Below are 24863 nucleotides of genomic sequence, written 5' to 3'. Positions count from 1 at the left end.
AGAAAGGAGGTTTTTAATATGTGGAATCAAGTAGGATATTGCTATATGTTCTTAATCATGCCATACATTTGAATTTTGGTAAGAACTTCTGACTCAGCTTATTTCTCAGCAGTTTCAGTAGCTGCAAGCCCTCCCTTGTAATCTGTTAATATATCAGTGACGGGTGTGTCTACCTTCACCTCTTCTGTTTGACCTCAGGAGAGCAAGATTATTACCTGCCCTGAGAGATTTTGCTGCTGTGTGCTGTCCGTAGCCGATCTGTCAACTGCAGAGAAATGATCCTCAGACAACTGGGTAAACCAGACAGTGACACTGACAGAGCATGTGACTGGAGTTAAGGTCAGAGCTTCAAAGACTGTAGGATTGGTGCCTTAAAGATTTGTGTGGAGGAGACCCTGTGTGCTGTGTATCACTGGCTCCAAGGGAGATACGTGTGAAGTTAAAGGTGTACCTAATTCTTTATGGAACCAGGCTTTGATAATCCCGTTAGCACATGCTAATAGGGTTTCACCAGATTTACTGTCTTTTCATTCCCTCCTTCAGAAAATAAGTACAGAAAATACAGGAAATAACTTGCTAATTATATGATAAGAAAAAAGAAAACAAGGTTTTACATCGTCTGAAGAATGTTGACTTCCAGCATCTTGCCATCTGATACCCTCTGTAATTCATGTCACCATATCCTGATAGAGATTAAAATAGAATTAAAAAAATGCCTGATTCTCATTGTCATCAGTATTACATACAGTTTTCTAAAATAAGTACTGAGAAATAATTCAGAGTCTAAATGCTTAGTTATGTTTAAGTTTATATCCCAAGAATTAAATCTACCTTCTCGCAAAGGACCAAAAATAAGGGTATTTCCATCTAAACTGTGTGTTGGAAATGCAGAAGGTTATTCTGGTCTGGTGCTCCTTCTTCTCACAGGGTTGAAGCACACCTTTAATCCTGACAGCTGCTGAATGTTGCTTTATAATTTTATTTTACCATATAATAAGTAACTTTTCTGTATTTACAGCAAAAAGTTTTATTATTTTAATCTGCAGCTTTACATTAAGCATGTTATGATTGCAAAGTACGTAAAATACATTTGCAGTACAGCTTGTCAAGACAATATTGAAAACTTTGTTTTGGTCAGTTTTCATTGAATTTTACGTATTTTTAGTATGTATCTCTAAAGGTGAGTAATTGTGAAAGAGCAGCTAAAAGAAGGCCCTTTATTTAGACACCAGATACATGGAAAACCAGTTTTCCAAGGAGTGAAAATCAAGTGAAATATTTACATGAACTCTACTCAGAGTTACTAATGCTATTTTTGCAGTGGTGATCTGAAGAATCAAGAATCATAACCAAACGTTATTGGCTGAAATCTTCAAGAAAACTGGATGACAAGTATTTGCCAAAATAAAATTTTAAAACACACATGCGCCAATGTTAGCACTAGCAATGCTTGACACCCAGGAGGCCCAGCACAGCAAATGCTTTTCTGCATTTATGTCAATCAGCCATTCTTTAGCAAAGCACAGATGTTCCTTTAAGCACACGCATAACCATTTTAAGGAATCAGACCTCTAATCAGAGAAAAGCAAATGTTGTGGTGACAGTAACTCATGACACAACTTGCCTACCACAGTGACACAGCACAGCTTGAAGTTCAAGTATGTGCAACTTCGTACATCCCTGAAAGTCTTCCAACAGCTATTCAGAGCAATAGCAGGCTATCACCGCCTCTAAGCAAAATAGTAATACCTTGCTCATTGGGAGTGATTTTTTCTAACATCCCTATCATGTTTTCTTCCAGGTATTCCCATGCACTTGAAAATTGATGTCTTGCTATACTATCTGCTTGACTACTACAACATCCATGGCCAAATCACTCTCATTGTGTTAGATCAGCCACAGCTAAACAAGTAAAATCTTCCTAATTAACAAAAGACTGTCTAATAAAACCAGAATTAATTTTTGTTTATGTACTGCTGTTTCCATACTCTCCCTTTAGCCTTTTAGCATCTTCTCCTTTAAGCTGTTTCTTCCTTTTCTCAGCCTTTGCAGCTTTCTCCTTCTTTTCTTGATTTTCCTGCATTCAGACAGAATGACAAATTAAAAAAATTTTAAAAAGAGTTACTGAAGGAAAAGCTGGTTAAGAAACTCTCAGTTTGCAATGAATAACTGTTCTGACTATGCCCTATGCACACCTAAAATCTCAGCTGCTGGGGTTTGAGGGTAAATAGCAGAACAAAGCTTCCTGGTCAATCCTTTGGACCTTCTCCATATGATGATGTTACCAGCAAACTATTTCATCAGCTTTAACTGCAATGTTCAACTATGGACTGAAATGCGTTTTTCTCAATTAGTCCCTTTGTCCACAAAACAGAACATTAGTTTAGCTTAATTATTATTCTAGAGATTTATCCTATAGCAACCTTGATTTTATGTTGTTTGTATTCAGGGATTTCTAACGGAAATTTCAGGAACTCTTCAACTGTGTCAAGCAGCAATTCACAGTTTCTGTTCAGGGACCCATTAAATTTGCCAGCTATATTTCTGCACTAGTGTTCAGTGGCAGAATCCAAGCTGGATGTTGGTTGATAGCAGTTGCAAAATTCTGTTGGGATTTAAGCAGGCAGGCAGGACTCTCTTTTCCACAGAGCTGCTGGTACCAAGGTGATATGATTAACAGAGGAGAAAGAAGTTAACAATTACTCCTAATAAAGGAAGACCCTTACTCAGTGAAAGAGTATTTCTGGCTTTTGATAAGTAGCACAATCATAGGAGAGGATAGTTCTGGACAACTGGGACAACTGTAGCAAAGGACCAAGATGACAAAAGCCATTTCTTAAAAGCTTATGCAGCCCTTGTTCCAGAGCTGCAATGACCATCAGAACATTGCCATCACCACCTGGAAGCTGGCCTGCTTTTGATTGCAACCAGTCAGTAGCTAGTCTGTGTGTTGTAGGTAGATGAGTAGGTATTGGGCCTACTGTCAAAGATTTGTGATGTTAAGAGGAGGGTGCTGCTGTGTGATATTATAAAATTTAATAATTTCCAGGAAGATGTGGATTATTTGGTGCAGATATGATTCTTGATGAGACATGTCAGGTCTCCTTTGTGTTTATTTAGCAGCAGAAAGATATTTTCCCAGTATAGTGATAGATTTTGTTGATTGCTGTGGATTATCTGCCACTATTTCCGTTAGATGTACTGAAGTCACCCCAGGAAACATGCACAAGTTTCTTAGAGCTTTTATAGAAAGCAAAAACCTAGGATTCTTTGGTCCAAAGAAAGTTCCAGACAAGTAAAGAAGACTTGCGAACATTAATAGTTAGTCTCTCTGAAATATAGGAACATTGTAGGCTCAAGGTTATGGGGACCTTCACTGGATGCCTAGAAAACAGGAGAAAAATGGTATACTCATGACAAAGAAAGAAAAGGATATATTTGCCCTGAATCAAAGGTGCATCTGAAGGAATGAGGTACAGGCGGTGAAGTCCTATGGAGACTAAAAGCCTTCCATCACCGTATGCCTCCTACATGCTTGCCTGATAAAGACATCACACTAAGACACAGCAGGAATTTGAGATGTTATGGCTGTTAAGAGACTTGCAGATCTGTGGGCCCTGGGGGAATGTCTCTGTAACACAAGGAACAGAGGAGGTGAATTGAGGGGCATGTTGTCCTGCTACTTGAGCAGCACATGCAGAGAGTACTGAGAACAAACTGAGTTACATTAGGAATAAATTTATGGATTGAGCAAGCCTGAACCAAATTGTTCAGAGCAATTAAAAAAATATATATACATATAACAATTCCATGTAAACACACTTTTAAGAGTCACTTCAACACAAGAAAGCCCAACAAGGTAAAGTGCTAGCAAGGCAGAGGAATGAATAGTCACAATCCCTTCTCCATCTCCTGGGTTATTGAAGGCAGCTGTATGAATGATATTAAATGAAAGAGGGGTGTCACTTTGGATTTGCTCTTTGTGGGATGTTAGATACTTGCTTGATCTTTGAATTAAAAGATGCTCCATGACAACTGTTTATCCCCACACTATCTAAAGCACATCCTGTTCCAACACCATATGCACCCTACTGAGGAGCAGCTGTTCCAGCTCAGTTATCCTGGGGAAGCACTGAGAGGAACTATCCCTGTGCAAAGCTGCCTGTATAACCTCTGTCATCAACTGGGTACTTCCTAGAGCAAATCTTGTTTAACATTTTTTCCCCCCTTTTCCTGAGATTAGACAGCCTCTTTGCTGGGAGCTCCCCTGTTCAAACAGCTGCAAGTGCCAAGAGAAATCTAATGTTTCTCCCAGTCCCCTATAATCACACAGTGTTTCTTTTGCCCACAATTTTACAACTCTGTTCACAGTGTATCTCAAATTCTTCTTTTTTATCTTTGAGCTGGGAAGCTATTTTCTGTCTCCTTCCTCCTGCCATCTGCTCCTTTTATTTTTTGAGAATTGATGAGACAGTCATCAGCCCTGGGTGACAAACCAGTTTCTTTTCACTATGTCAGTTTTGGGGATCATTTGGATGTTTGAAAAACTTTTGGGTTTTTTTTACCTCTTCAAGTAGATGGAGAGGAAGAGGGCAGATTTTTATTGTAGTAAATTGATTTGTGTAGCTCAGTTTTTGTTACCTGAAGGATAACAGACCATAAAGAATCCTTATGGAATGGAGAAACATTTGGTTTAAACCAAGAAATAATAAACTCAAAATCTCTCTAGGTAAGCTTAGGAGCCATGAAGGATCACTATTTATCAAATTATTTTGCTTCTTAGCTGATGCAAGAATGGAAGGATAGCACTAACAATTTTGGAAGTGCTAAGAGACCTGCTTTACATGGAAGACTCATCTCAAAATAAAAGTTACACCTTAACCATAAAGCTTATGTCAAACAACACTGGAAAGAGATGATGCATGTGGCTGATTCTAGTGTAAAATCAAAATCACAGAACAAAAAGATGCTTTAAAAATTAAAACCTTCAACCTACCAGCATGTTGCTGTTTCAAGCACAGACAGTATCTTTACAACACTTATCGGGAGAAAGCAAGGGAAGAAGGGAGAGGAGATTATATTACAGGTCTGCAATGGAGGTAACAGATGCATACAGTGTGGCTAACAGCTGTGGTACCTTTGAGGTAAGGGACTGATGGGAAATGGAACCAAAAATAGGATGAAAGGGAGTTTACATGTTGGGTAGATAGAAAGAAGCTTCTTTCTCATTGCTCCAACCTGGCTGTGAACAAGCAGCACCCAAAAAAGTAGTTTTAATCTTCTGCAGCTGTACTAGGACATTACATAACCTTTATTGGGACTGTTTCTCTGAAGAACTGCAGTTGCTGGATTTACCCTTCACAGCAGTTTTCCTGTATAGCTCACAGATACTGAGCCATTATGTTCTTCACTCTCTTAATTCTTTCCTTCCTGCCTAGACTTTTAGGAACTCTTAAGGATCAAGTGCATTGCCAAAGGATCTGTGGGTTTGTAGGGTTTATTTTCCAGACTGTCATGCTATCACATCATTTTGGAGCCTGGGTTGCATTGCTTGCAAAATTGAAGTCCAGTGCCTCACAAGAGAAGCAGGTAGTGGGAACCGTACAGGATATATTTTTCATCTTTCAACACTTCCTCAGAAGCTCCTTTATTTTCATCTGAAATTACAATCTGCCCTAAAGCACTCCTTTGGCCTCTCTTGCCTTGACATTGCCCTTCATAGTTGTCTGCATTCTTGCAATACTGCAGTACTACTTGTAATATGCATGATTCCCTCTATAGGAGACAGATCCAGTTCGGGCCTCTCCTGGAACCAGCACAGGAGGGCGTACGATTGTTGCTGTTAAAATATATAAATGTGAAGCCACTATCACCTGGCATTAAGAAAACCCTAGAGGTAGTACATTAGTTCAGGTCTGAAGTATGTAGTAGGGGATGCAAAGTGGAGGTTTACTGGGGGCTTACTAGTTGGGAGGTGCTCTACACAACTTTTACGGTGAAGCTACTGTTTTTGTACTCCTTATTGCAAGGAGTCAAGTCTTATAAGTTGATGAAGTGCCAAATATAATCTCTTGGGAGATTCATGGTTTTGGAGGGGAACAAAAAACCTATTTTTTGAACTAGCCAGTACAATGAAATACCTACATGTAAACTTAGGCTGGCTGTTGGCAAATTTACCTTTTGCCTATTATGAAGGCTATAAAGCATGTCAGGTTGCTCATTCTTTCACACATCACCGAGCTCCTATTGAACTGAGGCCTGATTAATAATTTTACAGTGGGAACAACAACTCAGAGGGTTCTTAGCTCTCCATAGCAAAAAAACCCCAAACCCCAAAACACCCTACTCATCCCCCACCCCCAATTATATTTGCCCACATGGTCATTTCATGTTGCAGGTTGCAAGCAAATGAACAGCTACTTTCATTTACTCCTGCAGTCAGGGTTTAGGTAGCCCAGCTTGGAGTAGAAGAACAAAAAAATTCTTGGTTGCTGAAAAAAAAAAAAAGTTCTCGAACTATTTCTAAACAGTCACAAATGCACACCCACCTGTAAGGCCTTGAGGAAGAGCTCTCTGAAGGTTTTCATTGTGCTGAATACATCTTCCAAAGACAATTTTTCTTCACAAAGATAATCAGCAAGTTCTTTCTTCTTCTTTTCAATGGTGGCAAACTCCTTCAACAGGCTCTTTGAAGCATCGAGGCTGCCCTGAGACACAGTTGGCAATACAATTTATATATATTTAGAAGCAGCATATTCTGAGCTGCCCAGAAGACTCAAGCCAGTTAACACAGATTAGTCAGGTTTTTTAAAACTGACAATGAAGATTGGGGAGATACAGCACCAGGATTTTAGCTTTAGTTAAGTGATCCTGTTTTGAGAACATGAAAGCCTAGGGTGTGTGGATGTATGTACACACACAAAAAGTGTATCTGCTCACATTCCCCGGCCCCGCGCCCCGCCCCCCCCCCCCCCCCCCAAAGGGCAGTGAGACAAAACATATTTCTGTACTGCAGGGTACATATTTATAGTTGCATCCTACATTAAGTTTTTAGGACCTTCCTTTCTTGTGCCCACACACAAAGGTGACTGGTCCTCAGCTGCTTCCTTATCACAATACCACATTACAGAAGTGGAGGAAAATTTGGGATGCTCCTTCCACCAGGGTGCGGGTGAGTATAGTTATGATCCCTTTCCCATAGAGCTCTATGTCCATATGCAACCTGAATTACAGGGCCTTTAAGAAGAGATTTTAAGTGTTTAGGAAGAAGGATGGGAAGCGTGTCACACCCATGTTACCTACTTGAACAGATTCTGCATGCTGCATTTTTAAATCGTCTGTCGACAAAACCAAACGCTTCTCTATTTCCAACAGTTTCCTGAAATTGGTACCTGCCTCAGCCCGTATAACGTCAAAGTGGATTCTGAAAGGTCCACAAAAGGGACAATAAATTGAAGGGGTGAGCCTTTTGTTTTCATTGAGTTAAAATATTATTATGAACAGTATCATCTCTGCAAATGAATGTAGAATTAATTGCCCAACCCTGACCCTGCTTTTGCAAGTAGTTCTCCTTTATATAAACCCTTTTGTATGTGCTCAAACCCTCATCTAAGAAAGAATCTGTGCTTTTGCCCTTACTACCTCCCTGGACAGGCTGTGGAAGAACCTCACTGTCATAGTATTCAAAAAATTCCCCCCAAAATTTCAGCCTATTTTTATTCATAGGTAACATGCAGTCATCTCCCTTGTGCCAATACTGTCCTTTAGTTGGTTCTTTTCCTTCTTTGCCTTTTCTCTGTAATCTATTTATAGTCCAAAACCGTGTCTCCTCTCAGAGTTCATTTAGCTCACGTGGTACATTGCTGAACCAACATCTTCTATGGTTCTGACCTGCTCTTTCTGCCAGATAAAACATACTGAATTAACAAAACCTGATGCGATGGTTCATGGTGCATCCAGATGTGAGCAGCATTAGAAAAGTCCTTTGCAGGATCTGCGTTGTAAACAGTTCTCCACAGGTTGATTAGCAAATCAATTTTCTAAGTTTGAGAGTTTGACTAAACTAGAGGGCAATTATTTTATAAGAAAGAGCACATTTATATCATTGACCAGCAAGACTTAACTTCAGGTAACAAAAGTATTTCTATTATGACACAACCTGAAAGAAGATTCATGTTTCAAAACAACATCCAACTTCAATTCTGCACAGATAAACTCACAAAAGCCATCTTTTCTGTTGTATTACTGAGTAAAAATACTTTTAAAAAATAATTTAGCAACCTCTTAAAAAATGTTAATCCATCTCCAGATTTAAAAGGTACCCCCTGCTTCTAGTTACAAGGAAATCTAAAACATTGAAAAGTTCCTATGACTTCATAACAGGATTAAGAAAATGTTGTGTAGTTTAACATATCTCCATGTGATTCTTCTGAGCTAAACAGAAAGAGCTGATGTTAGACTCATGAGGCTTTCAGGCACGTGCAGGAAAGTCTGCAGAAACAGACTTTTTTCTTTCTACCCACATATATTAGAAACTTGTGCTTATACTCAGCTTGGGGACTCCTAAGGTTCCCCAATTGCCGGTAAGTCACTCCAATCATTACCTCCTTAGACCAGGTCTGTGCACGTATCTCCTGATGGGCTTGCACATGAATATGACTGAGAGATTTCCAGAAAGATAGGTTTCTATTGAAATATGTGGAAGAAGAACTCAATCCTTGAAAATGTGAGAGTTCACTATTTATACAGTTTTACTCCTCCAAAAGACAAGTCACACTGAGCTCCACATAAAAAGGTCTTAAACAGGTTGATTTATAAATCTCAGCACTGTTTGGTGTTAGAAGGGAACCTCTCTCTCCTACAGCAGAGAATTTCTGTGACCTTATTACACCACCATAAAATGACTCAGGTCCTTGTTGGCATTAAAGAGGTTGGCAATTCATACATGACAAAAACAAACAATGTCTTACCCTGCTGCCGTGGAAACAAAATCAAGATCTCTGGGAAGCTGCAGCAGATCTGTGTGGTTTTTTTCAGCCTCCTAAAATTAAAGTGAAAAATGGTTACCTTGCAGAGTTCAGTCAAAGAGTATGGAAGTTTTTAAGCTGGACAACATCAGGACTAAAAAATCAACACTTTAGTTTTCAGTCTTATAAACATAGAGGTAAATTTAGTTTCATTCATTCTTTTTCTCAGGTTGGTACCCACAGGGATTTAAAAAGAAAGCAAAAGGCTCTTTTAACTTCTCAGGCTTACATCCCATGTGCTGCCACAGTGTGCAAGCTGACCTGAGATTTTGTCTTCATACCACTAAAATTAATTTAACTTGACAGATGTGTTTGGGAGACATGCCAACACAATTGGAAAAGAAAAAGGAAACCACAAGCAGACATGTTAAGTGAACTTAAGAAAGGAAACAGTGTAACTCTCTAAACATTACTACATACGGATTTGATACCATCTGTATAGAGAGTGGTGGAAAAATTTTCATCATATTTCACACACAGAGGCTCACCCTCCAGATACCTACAGCAGGGTGCTACTGAGGTCAAAGGCCCTTAGTTTCTGGGGAATGAATATCTGAGGACAACACACAGAGGAATAATTTCACAATTTTCTTGTACCTCCAAAATATGGTGAAGCAAATTAACATGGCTTTGGTTTGCTTTTGTTTCTGTTAGTCTGAGCAATGCACTAATTTTAAAACCTCCAGCATCTCCAGTATGATGCCCCTAGAAAATAGAGAAAAAAGTCCTTCCTTCAGTTTCCAGTTGTGTTTTCTATTATCTTTAGAAATACAGCAATTACAGAAATCATTTACTTACATAGTTCATAAAGTTTCCAACTTTAAGAATCAATTGGCAGAAAACTGGCAGTCGGTGACTGGTAAGAAGTGCTGAAGAATAAAAAGAGAGACATTTTCAAAAAATTAAATTACATGGTCTGAAATAGGATTTTCCTTAGGTTTGACAGTGGGAGTAACAAAATTCTTATCCAGTATTATGTCAAGCCCTTGTTATGGATTTAGAAATATACCAGTACAGAAATAAATCTGCTGAATGGAAGCAGAATGTTTCTACTGTGATCTCTTCTCTACAAATAGATGGAAAACTAGTTTTCCCATCAAGTTTGGGGTAGATGTGTCATCTGTGCAGCTCCTGGTGAGGGAGAACCACATATGATAAAGTGTATAAGCTTGCAAAAGTCTATAGCCCCCATTTCCAGCACATATTATTCTAGGTTAAGAAAAGCAAAGAGCATTTTGCCTCTGTGTCATTGTTAGTGAGAGTGATAACCAGAAGCAATGCATTTTACAGGAAAATCTGGAGTAAAATAAAGTTTTTGGCAGAACTAGAATAGAAATGCTGTGCCATGCAACAGGATGGAGGGGAGATGGGGATGACAGGGTGGGACTGCAGAGCGCTGTTGATTGCAACACAATAAAGAGTAACTATAGCATGGACATCAAGACAGCCAGGTATAGCCAAGTTTTATGTGCAAACTTAGAAGTTTTGCAGTTTAAATGTTCAACAGGTTAATGACTCCCTCAAACCATTGAACTGAAACTAGAATCCAAGAGTAACTTCAAGAAAGAGTTGATTTAAAACTAACACCAAGGTTAATTTTGTGTGGAGGGCGTTCCTGAAACACTGGTGAACATCATCTGGGATGTTCATTTTGGAAGCCAAACCAGATTCTGGAACATCACTGTGGTCTACTCCAACACAGAGCTACACTGGACTGTGAACTGTGTGCACTAGAGGAAAAACTGGAACCGACTCATTGTTATGGACAAAAGCCTCCACTTCACACAAAAGTTTAACCTATAGGCAAACAGAATCTGGCATTGACATAAAGGAAATTTTCTTCTCTGCAGACCCATGGAGAGGAAAGAGGTTTGTGTCATTCATGTCAACTGAAGCTCCCCTTCAGAGCAGGACAGCACGAATTGCAATTCTGCAGAATGAATTCTAGAAGCAGGAATCTGCAGAATCATTTTGAAGTTTGGTACATATTCAGCAGTTAGAAGTTTAATTTTGATTAGATTATAGCATATACTACCACTGATGCTATTGAAGTAGAAGAGAGGCTTCCTATGACTGAACATGGGCATAGGCACAGCACCGAGGTACTTACTTTCACAGGCTGTCCTGATGGCTTGTGCTTTTGGCCACAGACACTCCAGCAGAATTTTTGTTTCCTCACAAATCAGCATGCATTCAATCTGTAACTGGTAGCTAAAAGAGATCAGTGGAAAAAACCTGAACAAATACCACAAAACCCTCCACACAGGCCTGATTAATTGCCTTGTATTCAGCAAAAGAATCACCTATTTTAGGCAAAGCGCAGTACCAGCATTGTTATGTCCTCTCTAATGCTCTGACATGAGAACTCAATTATAAATAAATCAAATACTCAGATATTTCCAAAAGCGTCCTAGAAACAATTATCTCCTCTTTCAGAAAGCTGTGTTGCACTGACATCTGGCAGTGACTTCCTTGCATAATGAGGCCATAATTTTTTACAGTTCCTGGGCAGCCTTAGCCAGCAGTTTTGTTCCTCCTTTTAAATTCCAAAAAAGAAATTCAAAATATTTTTGCAGTGGTATCCTTTAATGATATTTATGCCTCATCATGGATTAATATTGTGGAAGAACCATGAAAACATTTTCTAAAGTACTTTTCAAGCTAGTTATAAGTTTGAAAAGATGAAAACCCACATTTTCACCAGGACATTTTGAAAAAGATGTCTCTGGTTGTGGCATGGCAACTGATCAGATTTATGGAGGGCTATTGCTATGAATTATGACACATTACCATGTTTTTATGAACAGCATGAAAATTTATCTGCGTGCACCTCATCTGACTTGGTAAAAACGAGGGAGGTGGTGAAAGCACAGGCGCTGCTGTGATTCACTCACAGGTTTGTGGGCTCTCTTTGGTAGACTGGAATCTAAGCCAGTGGTGGAGTGAATCAGCAGCCTGATGGCAGGATTCAGTCTGCAACTTCATGCCATACAACTGTACAACAGTCAAGATTTTTTTTTTAATACCAAGATTAATTTAACTGCAGTTTGCAAAAGGTGTCTGAAAACCTCTTTGGCCTTTTGAAAGGAAAAGTTTCTCAAACTAGCTCTACAAACAGCAGTCAGATGATTTATTCTGAAGACTGAATATCAGGAACATCCCTCTTCACAGGAAACAGATCTTAATTCTTATGGAATAATCTTACAAGAACCACACTCGCGGGTTGAAGACAAGGAAAATTTGGCTTACCTAGGAACTTCTAAGAGATGGAGATAAAACTGATCTGTGTTTGCTAGTTTTGATTTTTCTTCTTTGAAAGATTTCAGGCTATTTATCTAATGGGGAATAAAACAGTAAAATAACCACACAAATATTTCTGATGCTCATTGCTTTTCACAGGCATGAAACTGGATTTTCTGAACTTGCTATGTGCACAGGCAATGGGAGTGAGGCAGATGAACAATAAATTCCATTTAATAACTGGTCTGCAAGGGCAAACATGTAGGTTTTGGGTTGACTGGGAGGTCATCTGCATCTGTACAGCATCTTGCAGGATGAATCCCTGATCTATAGGCAGAGATTCAGCAAGCTATAGTCCATAGAAGTCCAGCAATCCCTTTAAAAAGATGGGTCCTTCCTCCTCACTGAAACCTGCTCTGAAAGGCTTTTTAATCACCTAAACCCACAAATGCTCATGTACTTCATCCACCTAATTATAATAACGGGAACAGCGAGCAGTACTTGGCCTTCATCTGTGCTGGGTCTTCCAACTGTGTTGGGTTGCCCAACCTCTGTGCAAAGAGGGCAGACTCTTGCTGGGGCAACCTTCCTACCGCTCTGCCTGGGAAGGTCATTGTCCAAAATGGTGCAGGAAGATGTGGGATCCAGTCATAACTTCTTGTTTTAGCAGTGCAAGTGTTTCAAGCTGAGCACAAAACACACTAAACTCAATCAGAATAAAGCATTTGATAGATACCTCGTGGTCTTCAGGTAGCAGTTTAAGTAGCTGCTTCAGCAGATCAGCATTGAACTTTGATTTATCCCCTTTCTGAATCATGGCAACAATCTCTTCATTGGAGCTGTAGGAAAGAAAGAAGTACTATGGAGCAACAGCGTAGGGAGGAGTAGCTTGACAAACAGAACATAACAATCTCTCAGCTAGCACTGTGAGAGTAAACGAAGTCATTCTTATGTACTTGCCTCCCATTGCTTTTTGGATCTCAGTCCTCAGAAGTACAGTAGAGGTATGAAAAAGCAAAGGATTTTTTTTAAGCCTAAAGCAATATTCCTCATAATTTAGTTGTGCTTTCCGGGCTTTGTTCATCTTTACACAACAAACCCTGAAGGCTTTCATTTTCCTGTGAGTGTCCAGCGTCACTGAGAAGAGATTTACTTTTGAAATTCTCCACTGCTTGCAGCAAAGCCAAGGCTAAAAACAACGGCTCTCCTCCTGCTGAGAAGCATTTATAAAGATCCCCGAAGGTTTTACCCAAAATCCTTGCCTGAAACTTAGGCAGACAACATATCTTTGAAATGAGTCCAGACTGCTCTGGTTTGGGCTCTGGAGAGCTTGGCTTCCTGCAGCCACCAGCGCTGACAGAGGCAGCACCTGGCTCAGAACAGCCTCATCCCTCGGGGGTGCAAGCAGGGCTCAACTCTGATCCCACGGTCACCAGCTGCTCCCAGGAGGGCGTAAGTGCTGCCCAGGGAGTCATGCAGAGAGAGGAAATAGCAACTGGATTAGGCTATGCACAGCTCTTCCCCACGAAGAAGTGGTTTGCAATGGAAAAAACAATAAAATAAGTTAGAAAAAGTCCCTCTGACCGATTCTGAGTTATTCTTAACACAAAAGAGCTTCTAGGCTGAGTTTCTTTCTGAAGCCCTGGTAACACAGGCTGTTACACAAAGGGCAGAGAGAGAGCAGAACATCTATCTTCATCCTGCAGTAGTTTCAGGGAATCGAAGAGTAGAGGTATTTTGCCAAGAACTAGTACGGATTCCTTTCTTGTGTTTCCTCCCCCCCTTCCTATGAGGACTATGACTTGGTAAATTTCCATTTGTTTAATTGTAGAAACTATTTCCTATTTATAGAAAAACTGCAAATAAAACCCATATACAATTTTGGATCTGAACTCTTGGAGAGGTTTCTTAAAAATCAGTTCACTAACTTGAAACTTCCAATCAGGAATCTTCACTAATAGTTGCTGCTGGCAGTTGATACTTATGTCAATAATAACAAAGAAAAATATGTTTCCGCATGATTTTGCTGTTATTTATTGATACCGTCTCTTTAGGAATTAGTAGTTCATTTTAGGTTTAATACCAGTTTGAGACATGATATTAAATGTCTGGGAAGAGACTGACACATTTCATTAGTTAAAAAAAAAAGAAAAAAAAAAGGAAAAATGTTCACTCCTTGCTAAAGAAAGATAGTGGTTGTTAAGTATTTCTGGTAAATTTTTTTCATTTAATGTCTAAATAAACACATAGACACATAAAATAAGTAGTTCAGATGATAGGCTCCAAATCTTACCACTTAAATTGCTTCAGAAATATGCTCAGAAGGAGGCTTTTCTTTGGACCTATGAATGTGATCTGTGAAAAGAAAAAAACCCTGTCAGCTAGAAATACATTTACCTTGATTTTTAACAGACATTTTAGAGCTTTTGTTTGTTTGTTGGGCAACATTCCTTCTTCTCTGGTAATAATCGTCACTGATCAAACTCATAGCTATTTACAACAGTACAGGTCATTAGATCTATTTTAGAAAGAGAGAGAGGCAAAAGCATAGAGAAGGGAATTGAGTTGTCTAGAATATTCCAATTTACAAGAATTAATACTGAAATTCCCATGTCCTCCCTCTCTCAGATGAAGACCTTTCCCTCGGCAGAGTTACTTCAACATGTTTAATTCTAAACTTCTCCTGTGCTTCTTTAAGGTAAACTTAGGCAATGGATATAAAAATATTTCAAACTTTCTTATTATAAACAATTGACAACAATAAAGAATGAATAAGCTTTTCACTTCGAAGAATTTTGCCAGTCTCTACCAAAAGCGAGCAGTCTAGAGTACCTCTTTTGTTTTCTCTGGTTTTAGCCCAGTTTTCTCCTTAGGTGCTGTTGGTGGGACAGAGAAAAGTCGCTCCAGGCTTGCATAGTCAGGCTCCACAACACCCTTGCTGCTGCTTGGCATCATAGTCCACATGGAGCGGCTTTCTGGGAGAGAGTAACACTTCAAGGTGGACCACAGATAGAGAGGAATACTTTCGAGGCAGTGTGATTTGTGGAAGGGAAAACACTTCAGAGAATGAATGAAATATAACACTCATTAATCTGGACGTTAATTATAGAAGAGTGGCAGCTCCTACAGATAGCATCCCAAAGGTCTGCAGGCTAATTAAACCTGGAAAGCTACCACCACATTCAACTCACTGAACTGAAGACAGCAGATGAACTTAATGGGCTGCTCCAAATCCTTCTTGTTATTCCTGACCGGCTACACGTTGCAGAATTGTGGTACCCAAGCAGGGGATGTTGCATCCAATTAGGTAAATGTTGCTGTTTGCAAGAGATAAGGACTCCCAAGTCCAGCATTATTACCAGAATCATCAGGAACCATACCAGAACCCATGGCATTTCAAAACATGAGTTTGTCTACATCACTTGAATCTTTCACAAAGGATCTCACCTCCTCTTTCTTTAGCAGAGATTGCAACAGCGGCACTGAAGAAAGTGGGAATGAATCTGACTTTGTATCTCTGCCCAAGAAATCAGACTGTGGCTCAAACCATTTTTTTTTTTTACATGTGTATTTATGCACTTTATCATAGCAGCAAGTTCTTACCCTCTGATGTCCCCCTTTCTTGGTGATAAGCACAATGGAGAACAGCCATGAGACCTGTGTTGTGTGGAATGAATATTAAAAGCTGCAGCAAAATAGAAACATGTTTGCTGTCTCCCTGAAGGTTGAGCAGAACTTACAAACCTCTTTGGCAGACTGTGTGTTAACCATAAACCTTATATTGAGTGGGGGGAAGAAATCCACACAAATTACATGGCTGGTATGAAATGAAGTTGGAAGCTGCATCCTACCCTGAGGGTACATATCCCCCAGCCCTATTGACAAAGAACTTTCAGTCTCAGATCCTGGCTGATGCATCTTCTGGCTGTGCAAGAAAAAAAAATTAAGAAGTAAAAGCTTCAGCTGGGAAGACATCAGTGATGCACCAGGAGTTCATTAGCAAGAACCACAGAGCACGATTGTTGAACAGACCTTTCTACTCAACGCACTCAGAGGTTTTGCAAACTAATTAGTGCAGCCTCACAATATCACTTTAACAAGTAACAAACTGAGACTGAAAGGTTAAGAGAAGATAATTTTAGCAGCCACAGAGCCTCAGTTCAGCACTTTTGCCAAACTACCATTTCCTCCATTTATTGGCAAAGGCCTGGCTTTCCATAATTATTTGTGATTACTATTTTTTTGTCAGTAATGGGACCAGCTGTGTGACCTGACTTACTGAGTCAAGGCCTAGCCCACAGCATTAGCGTTTTTATTTGGTTGTCAACTAAATGACCTGATCAGCCCAGCGTAACAAAGAAGCACATACGTCTCACCACATCAGAGGGGAGCTTCTGCCAGTGAAATGTCTTCATCCTCACTGTCGGCATCTTCTTAGGGTGGGGCTGCCCCCCATATCCACAAGGAAGATGTTTGCATTCAGGATTACTGCATGGCTGGGGAGGTGGGAGCAACGGATCATTTGTGCCAGGCACGGGAAGGGGTGGAAGAAGCACCTTCTGCCCAGGGGGTAAGGGTGGAGGGGGTGGCAGTATAGCCAGCATGCCAGACTGTCCTTGGGAGGATGAGGGAACACTGTGCTGGGAAGGTAACATGTTCCCTGGACATTGCTGTGGCTTCCTGAAAAGGCCAGTTGGAGAAAAGCTCAGGTCTACACTGGAGTTCTTCTCTTCCAAGTCCATATCAGCTTGAATGCATTTGTTCACCTTTTGAACAGATCTTCTGGACGGCGTTTTGTGGTTGTTTAGGCACTGCATGCTCAATAGCAGGTTCTCTGTGGCTTGCTCCTGTCCCATTGTCATGCTCTGTAAGACAATGAGGAGGTGCATGAATTAGCAAAGTTCCTCGCAGCTGCTGGCTACTGCTAATCCCACAGACAAACAGAAATAACAGTGACCTTCCCATTGAGGTAAATGGCAGAAATATTTCTTTCTGATTCACAAGTTACACATCATGGTTTCAGCTGTGTGAGTCAGGAGCGAAGCAGTACTGCTGGCCATAAGGCTTCTTTTTGACTTCTCTTCATCCTTCTATTTTCCTGTTGTGACACATAAAGAAAAGAAGAACAAATGCTATCAGCATAGTAAACCTACCTGGTTGCTTTTTTCCCCGTGTTGCTCAGCCATTCAGTGGGATTTTTCTTTTGCAGGGGTAAATGGATGCTTCCTATGGAAGTTGCTACAGGTACTCTGCAGAGGGGACTCCTTAAGCAGCAGGGACACAGTCAGTTGTTCCTGAGAAACCATGTTACCACAACCTACCTTGAGTGCAGAAGGGTGGGGATTTTGGTAAAAACTCTCCAAATGGCCTAATAAATTAAACAAGCTACAGCTGAGGAGGACTCAGGCTGAGCTGCTTAGGGACCTGTGAGCACACAGGGAAATGACTGGGAAGTATTAACATGAGTAAGGTGGTCTTTGCCCTTCAACAAAATTTTTATCTAGCACAAATCTTTACATTTGTCCTGAGACTATAGGGTTTCTCTCAGAGCTTCTTGCAAAAGACTATGCAGATGTTCCCATCTTGTATGTATGCCCAGTTATAAACATGGAAGTGACCTACCGAAATTGGTAGAGTACTTGCTGGCTCAGGGCTTGGTTTTGTTTGCTTGACTGAGTGAACCATTCTTTTGCAAACACATCTCTTGTGGAGGAACACGTTCTTTTGCAAACACTTGCATCTCTTGCGGAGGAACAGCATCCTGGGACACAATCTCAGCAGCTGTAGCTGCTTTGTGATTTCTCTCTTTAGCTAACTTCTATAGCAATGCTCATCAACAACACACATTAAAGAGGGAGCAATGACAAACTATTAAGGCTCCAGAAACGACACAGTAGGTGCAGCCTTTTTAGGGACTCTATGTAGACAGAAATAAAACCACTATCATCCCAACCCTTACACAAGTTTTTAACAGAACATGCATTACTAGTGTTGGCAACTTTAATGGAGTTAACTGGATGGGCACTTTCATGTTTATGTTTAGTGCAGGATCAAAGACTTATTTAATATATACACCCTGTTATGTTCCCAAAGGAATAGATTAATACTTATGAATGACCATTTTCCTCTTGACACAGCAATTTTAAGTAACGACTTACACGGGCAAAACTCTTTAAGGGAGCTGCTTTAAAACCTACAATGATGCATCTCTAGTTCATAGCACACCTCTAAAGCATCTCCTATAATTTAAGAGTTTCTCTTTGAAATCTAGCAGTTCCTACTGATAATAGTGTCCAGCTCTTACAACAGCCTCAGTAAAATTGTGAACCAGTGGATCCAAGGCAAAAGAAAACAATAAAACTTTTGATTTGTGTTTTTAATTTTAGTTTTGTAAGAATTACTTAGATTAAAATTACTAAATGTTAAATCAACCAGAAAATAACACTTGATTTACATAAAAAATGGAAACAGTTAAAATAACTAAGCCAAAGGCCTACAATAGAAAATTAGTATTAACTGTATTTGTTGTTTGCTTGAATTAATTTATTGGTTTCCATAAATGTTTTTTTGCACAAATAAGCACTAACTCTTTCCCAAAGGTAAAGCAAGCTTACATTTAATTTATGTAAACAACTTAATATATCCCTTTAGGACTTCACAATCTTTGTGCTAAACTTGTACAGGCGTCTGTAATTACCCTAGCAGGACAACTGAGGGATTCAGCACTATGAAAAAGCCTAATGAAAAATAAGCCACTTTCTACTAAAAATATTAGGAGTAAAATGAGCTGATTAAAAAAAAAATCTTATTAGAAATAATCATGTTAAAATTCTGCTGCTTATTTATTTTAATTAAGCTATAGGAGGAATCAGTAAAAGACTACTAATTAGAAAGCCCTTTTTTTTTAATCAGTGCTCATCTAAATTGCTACAGGGTTTGTGTAAAGCAAAGTCTTGTTTTTAAAAATCCTAATAAATAAGTAATATCACACAAGAAACAGCTAACATACTTTGAATGGTAAATAGCCTTATGATAATGTAACTCCAAAGATGACACTTTTGAGACTGTGTAGAGAAATCCATGCTCTTAGGAAGATTAAAGCTTTGGTGTAACTTCAAGTGAGTTGTAACTTACATTGCTGATACTTCAAATGAGCTTGTGGTTATATTAAAAAAAAAATAAAATGTTTCAGTGTGAAGTTTCTCGTTAGAAAGTGCAAAAATCCACCTCTGGTAAATATATACATATATACAGACACATCTCAATGCAACCAGACAAGGAGTAACATGCTGCAGAAAGCTCCAACAGCTTGGTAATTGGCTGGCACCGTTTAGGCAGGGCAGGGAGCAGAGACTGACTCAATACCCCAGCCCAGTTCTGATGATCCAGTTGAAATTAATTAATTTGCGATAAACTGGGAAGCTGTTTTCATTGCTGTGTTACTCTACCTTTTGTTTTATTGGGAAAGCTGCTGATGTTTGAGGACTGCCACAATACAGGCTTTCATTTCCATCTGCTTACTGACACATCAAAAAAGGCACACTTCTCACTAGCCTAGAAATAACTTGTATTCTGATGGTATAGGGTTTAGATTTTTAAGTTAGATCCAAAAAAATCATACCTCTGTGTCTTGGGTTGTGTAAGCACTCTCATTTTTTAATTTCTAGTGATACCAATGGGCTGATATGGGGCTATGTTTGTCAAACTTTCTTTTCCTTGTAGTTGATAGTTGATTTATTGGTGATTATCATGCTGGAAACAGGGATTTCAGTGAATGCTTCAAAAAACTTGCTATTTCCCCTCTGTGCTATTCCTAAAGGGTTTTTTGGAGGCGGGAGATTATTGTTTAAAAACTGTGCCCCATGCACTTTCAAGGTAACCATCAAAAGTGTAAGTACAAGAGTCAGTATCTGCAATGCAAGATATTTTTGAGTGTAAGAAGATGTATTGCCTACCAAATGGCTGGGAGCAAGCTACAGGCTGTATAACCCAACCAGGGAGAAGGTTAGTCACTCAGTTATGGAGATAAATTGTCCCTAACAAGTACAAAGCTATTGTTTGTTACCATCCAAAGGGCTACACTTGCGATGGTGTGGATTCAGGGACCTGCTTGCATTAAGAGCATCCCAGCGTGATAGTCTTCACTGTTGACTTTACAACGGGTATAATTTATTCTTGAAGTTTATGATTCTTACAAGGATAAAAATCAGAGGTAGAAGAAACTAGAGATCTTAATCTTTTCTTGCACAAGGAATCTTGTTGCTGTAAGGGTCACCCTCTTCCTTTCGGAAACATTCCTAGTGGCTTCCAAGGGTTTTCTGCAATCTGGATTCAGAGAGGTCTTAGGGGAACAGTAGTTCTTTGAAAGCTACCCTTTTCTTTTTTTTTTTTAACTCTAATATTGTCACAAATGTTATGATGTCAGAAAAGAGAGGAATGTTTTGGTTGTTGTTTGTTTTTGGTGTGGGTTTTTTTATTTCTTATTACTAACAGTATTTCCTTTGTGGTATTTTTCATCAACAGTTGTCAAAAGGAATTTACAGATGTGGAAACTGAGGCACAGAGAAATGACTTGCTACAGGAAGCCAGTGACAGAAAATCAGTGATCCTGATAGCCCAAGTTCCCAGTATTTCATTTCAGTGCTCTGGCATGCAAAACCCTTTTTTAGTCTTTGCAATCTAGCAAGTTACCTGCCTCTCCCTTGTTAAGATCCAGCTACTGCTGGGCCTCCATTTTCTCCTTTCAAAATGCTGGTTACAGCCAGAAACAAAGTAAAAGTGCTCACTTTTCACATTGTAACTACCTCTGCTGCTGCCTGGAGGAGGGTGGTTTGTGAAGTCTGTGTTCTCAATGTCTATGGGCTCAGTCCTAGTGATAGTTAATGAAAAAGCCCTTTAAGGGAACTGGCTGTACTTTTTGGCAGCTGCTGGGATCTGCAGCCTTGGGATCTGCTGCAGCTGAAGGCTGGATCAGCAGTAGCAGCTGTGGGTGGCAGGCATTGGGGGAGACTGCTGCTAAGACCCCTTGGCTGATTTTTGTGCCCTGGGACAGAGCAGTGAGGCAGTTCAGTCAAGGAACCATGCAAAGGTGTATGTAGAGTACAGGGATGGGCTGTGACAAGTAGGAGGCTGGGAGAAGGTGGATTGTAGCATTAACTTTGTAGAAGGCTTTGTAGAGAGTAGGAATGAACTCTTCAAAACGGAAAGGATTTTTAGCTACTTTAATTGGGGCTCGTATAGCTGAAGGGATTAGAGATGGGATAGAATAGCGATAATCCTTGGACATTTGCTAGTTTTGCAATAGGTCATGGTTTTTGAAGAGATTACCTTGTTGGCTGTCATTGATCTACAGGCAGTTCTGCTGTGGTCGGCACCCAGACCCCTGCAGGCTGCCGTGTGTGTCACGGACATGCCCCGTGGGAGGTCAGGGTCTCTCCTCAGTTCTCTAGACCTCTACGAGTGAAGCAGAACGGTTGAAAGTACCTGTAGAGAGAAAAACGCTTGGGTTCTCCCTGGGGTTTCTCCAGGAGATATCCAGGAGATATTTTAGAAAAACAAATCATTTGTCCTGTGATTCAGGATGGGTTTGTAGACTGCTACTATGGTGAATGTAGTCACTACTCCTGGGGCATATTCTGAGTTTATGATACCAGTTCACCAAAGAGGACTAATGTACAGACCTGAAAGAGTTTCTGATCTCCTCCTCCTATCTTTTCTGAACTACTCCACTTCTTTTGTGTCTGGTTCTTGCTTAACAGAGAATCATAGAAATGTTGATTGGGAGAGACCCTAGAAACGGTCTTGTCCAAGCTCCCGTTCAGAGGACTGTCACCATCACTGTAGGTCAGATCAGCTGGTTTTGTCCAGTTGAGCTGTGAAAACCTTAAAGAATAGAGGTTACAAGCTATGGCAGTATACAGAAAAAGCCTGTTGGCCTCAAAGGATCACTTCTGTAAATTGTGTGTTATTGGGGGTTTCTTTTAGATTACAAAATCGAGTCTTCTGTTTCATCCGATTCAAAGGATCACAGCAGTAGACATCTTAGATCTGTTACCCTTTTTGCGTATGCAAACCCTATCTCTCTGTAGTAGCTGTGACTTTCATCTATTCTGATGGATTTGGTATTTAATTGTCACTCATTAATGACTAAACTCATTGCAGATTATGTTGTATGAAGCTGTATAAGTACTAAACAAAGACATTAGGTTCTGTATGCCCAGAGCAGGGCAAACCGACCGTAACCGTAGTGTAGGTATCATCAGCAAAGACTGCTGATCATAGAAGAAACCTACTTTGGCAGGCTGGGAGGGAATCTAAACTGACTTGATAGGAGCTGACTGTCGCAGAGTGATTCTTATCTTCTGGTCTGGAGTAATGTGAGCTGAGTCTGCTTAAAGTCTCCATTAGGGGAGGGCAGAGCTCCTGCTAATTCCTGCTGACACCTGGCTCTGTATGAATTGTCACACACCATTCTTGCAAGAGTTGTTCATGCTGCAGCAAAGACAGCATTAGAGAATCTGTAATAATGAATTCAGTACTAGCATGGATGAAGGAGTTATACTTACAGTGCTGAATATGCTGATTAACCTGCAGTGATCGAATTCTCCGCTAGTATTTAAGGTCTGGTACCTGCTCTATACTAAGGAGTTGGAAAGCTTTTCCTGTACTAGGGACCTCATTTCCATTGCAAATCCTGCAAACAATGTGGTTATTCTGCAAGATTGTCACTGTGTAGTAATTGCAAACACCCCGAGCTGTCTGTCATTATCACTGCCCCATTTTTAACCCTCTGTAGTCATGCTTCTAGACATGGAAAAGCTGTTTCTCATATGCTGCCCACAGCTTGATTGTGACCAAACAAAATGTGTGTTAGGATGGAATTGGTTCATGTCTGTATTTGCTTTGAGTTGAAAGGTGAACATAACCCCATGACTAACATTTTTGCCCATATTTCATGGCTGTGACTTCTATCACATAGAAGGAGCAAGCTAAGATTGGTAGTGCTGACTTTTAGTATTGGTGTTTGTATGTTGTACTCAATTGACCATGGTGCGGAGAAAACCAGAAATACAAAGCTGTAGATCCAGGCTTTATGTTTAGATAGAATGAAAACTGGATAATTTTGCTGAAATAGACTCATGAATTTTTCTTTTATTTCCATTATCCTCTCTCTTTCTAACCAGAACAGAAGGTATTTCTCAGCCCCCTCTGCTCTACTGAATGTAGAAGATGACCAAATGGTACACTCAAACCAAAAGATACCAGCATAACTTCGGACACAGATTTCAGTCATGCTCTAAGTACAGTGCAACACTCTGGTGGTACTCATGTACTAGATGCAGCTCCATTTATACATCTCTGTTTCTTTGAGAGAAGAGAATGGGTAATTATTACTAAGCATATACAACAATCGTATGCTTAAATGCTTTATAAACTATGCAGAAAATATAGGACTTTGATGGACAAATCCTGGTGAATTGTAGGTCTTCCCCATCCCCACAAGAGGAAGAAAACTTTCCAAGTACTTATTTTATTCTAAACTTTGAAATATTTTCAGTATTGGAATTTTAAAAAGAACCACAAAGCCCAAAAACCTAACCCTGAAACCCCATACTATTAAACGTATCTGAGTTCTGATGTGAAATACTTGGAAAAGACTTCTGCCAATTTCTTCCATATCATTTTATCATGTAGCTAATGCTTAATTAAGGAATATGCAGTTATTTTGCAGCTAGAAACTTGTGGCATTCACAGCCTGGTTGAATATACTGGACTCCATGTGCAGCTGCTGCAATACCCCACAAGAATTTTTTTCTGAGATCCAAACTCATTGTCGGCTCAAATGACCACAGACCTGTTGAAATAGCTGCAAGTTACATTGTTTTTACCAGCAATTAATTTGGTCTTGCAACCACTGAAAAATCTTCAGGATCATGAACTTTATTTCAAGGTCACAAATGGAGCAAATCTGCACATCCCAGTTGAACATCTTTCTTTGACCCACTCTGATTTTGTTCCCCTGTACTTAAGTAATCACTTTAATGGAAGCAGAGCTGCTTATTGAGCAGCTTATTTCAGCCTGCTTATTGAGATGTGATTGAATAGATTATTTAATATAGTTTTCACAGATGAATATGGAACAAAGAACCAGCAGTGGCTCAAAATCACCCGTTTCTCCATAAACTCTTCAGGGCAGTGGCAAGATAATGCCAAACACCCTCTTTTAGAAGGCCAAGGTAAGAACGCAGAGCAATAGAAGCTCTGGCTGTGTGGAAAGAGCTGCTCTTTAGGTGGAAATGAGGGTAGCTGAAAGACCCAGGTGGAGAGAAGTGGACACCCGCTGCAGCATCTGAAGACAGCAACCTGCTGGGCATCAGCAGGTAAGGTTCCCCAGGTAACACTCGGAGAGCCTGTTTGTTCCTGACTCCTGAATCTCCAAATGATGTTGTTCCTATTGATGAAACAGCGGGGTGGGGAGGAGGAGGCTGGCTGCTCGCTGCGAGCCTGAGCTGCAGGCTCTTGCTGGAAATACGGAGGTTGCAAAGCTGCTTGGAAAATGTGTTTGATGCTGAGCTTTCTGTAGCCTAGGGTCTAACC

At 40.0% G+C, this 24863-nt stretch overlaps 1 protein-coding gene across 1 annotated transcript; it reads right to left on the bottom strand.

Annotated features, from left to right (window-relative positions):
- Positions 1 to 889: 889 nt before the first annotated feature.
- On the bottom strand, positions 890 to 12438 carry LOC119150658 (inverted formin-2-like). Its single transcript, XM_037393273.1, has 8 exons — positions 12276 to 12438; positions 11137 to 11237; positions 9825 to 9895; positions 9624 to 9731; positions 8970 to 9040; positions 7303 to 7423; positions 6549 to 6707; positions 890 to 2077 (listed from the first exon to the last, which is right to left on the bottom strand). Exons 2-8 carry the CDS (start codon positions 11213 to 11215, stop codon positions 1967 to 1969), a joined length of 720 nt encoding a protein of 239 aa, XP_037249170.1. The 5' UTR covers positions 11216 to 11237; positions 12276 to 12438; the 3' UTR covers positions 890 to 1966.
- Positions 12439 to 24863: the final 12425 nt, after the last annotated feature.

This window comes from Falco rusticolus, chromosome 7 (genome assembly GCF_015220075.1).
Source record: "Falco rusticolus isolate bFalRus1 chromosome 7, bFalRus1.pri, whole genome shotgun sequence".
NCBI lineage: Eukaryota > Metazoa > Chordata > Aves > Falconiformes > Falconidae > Falco > Falco rusticolus.
The sequence above is the reverse complement of the archived record's forward strand: the minus strand, read 5'-3'. Positions and strand labels throughout refer to the sequence as shown.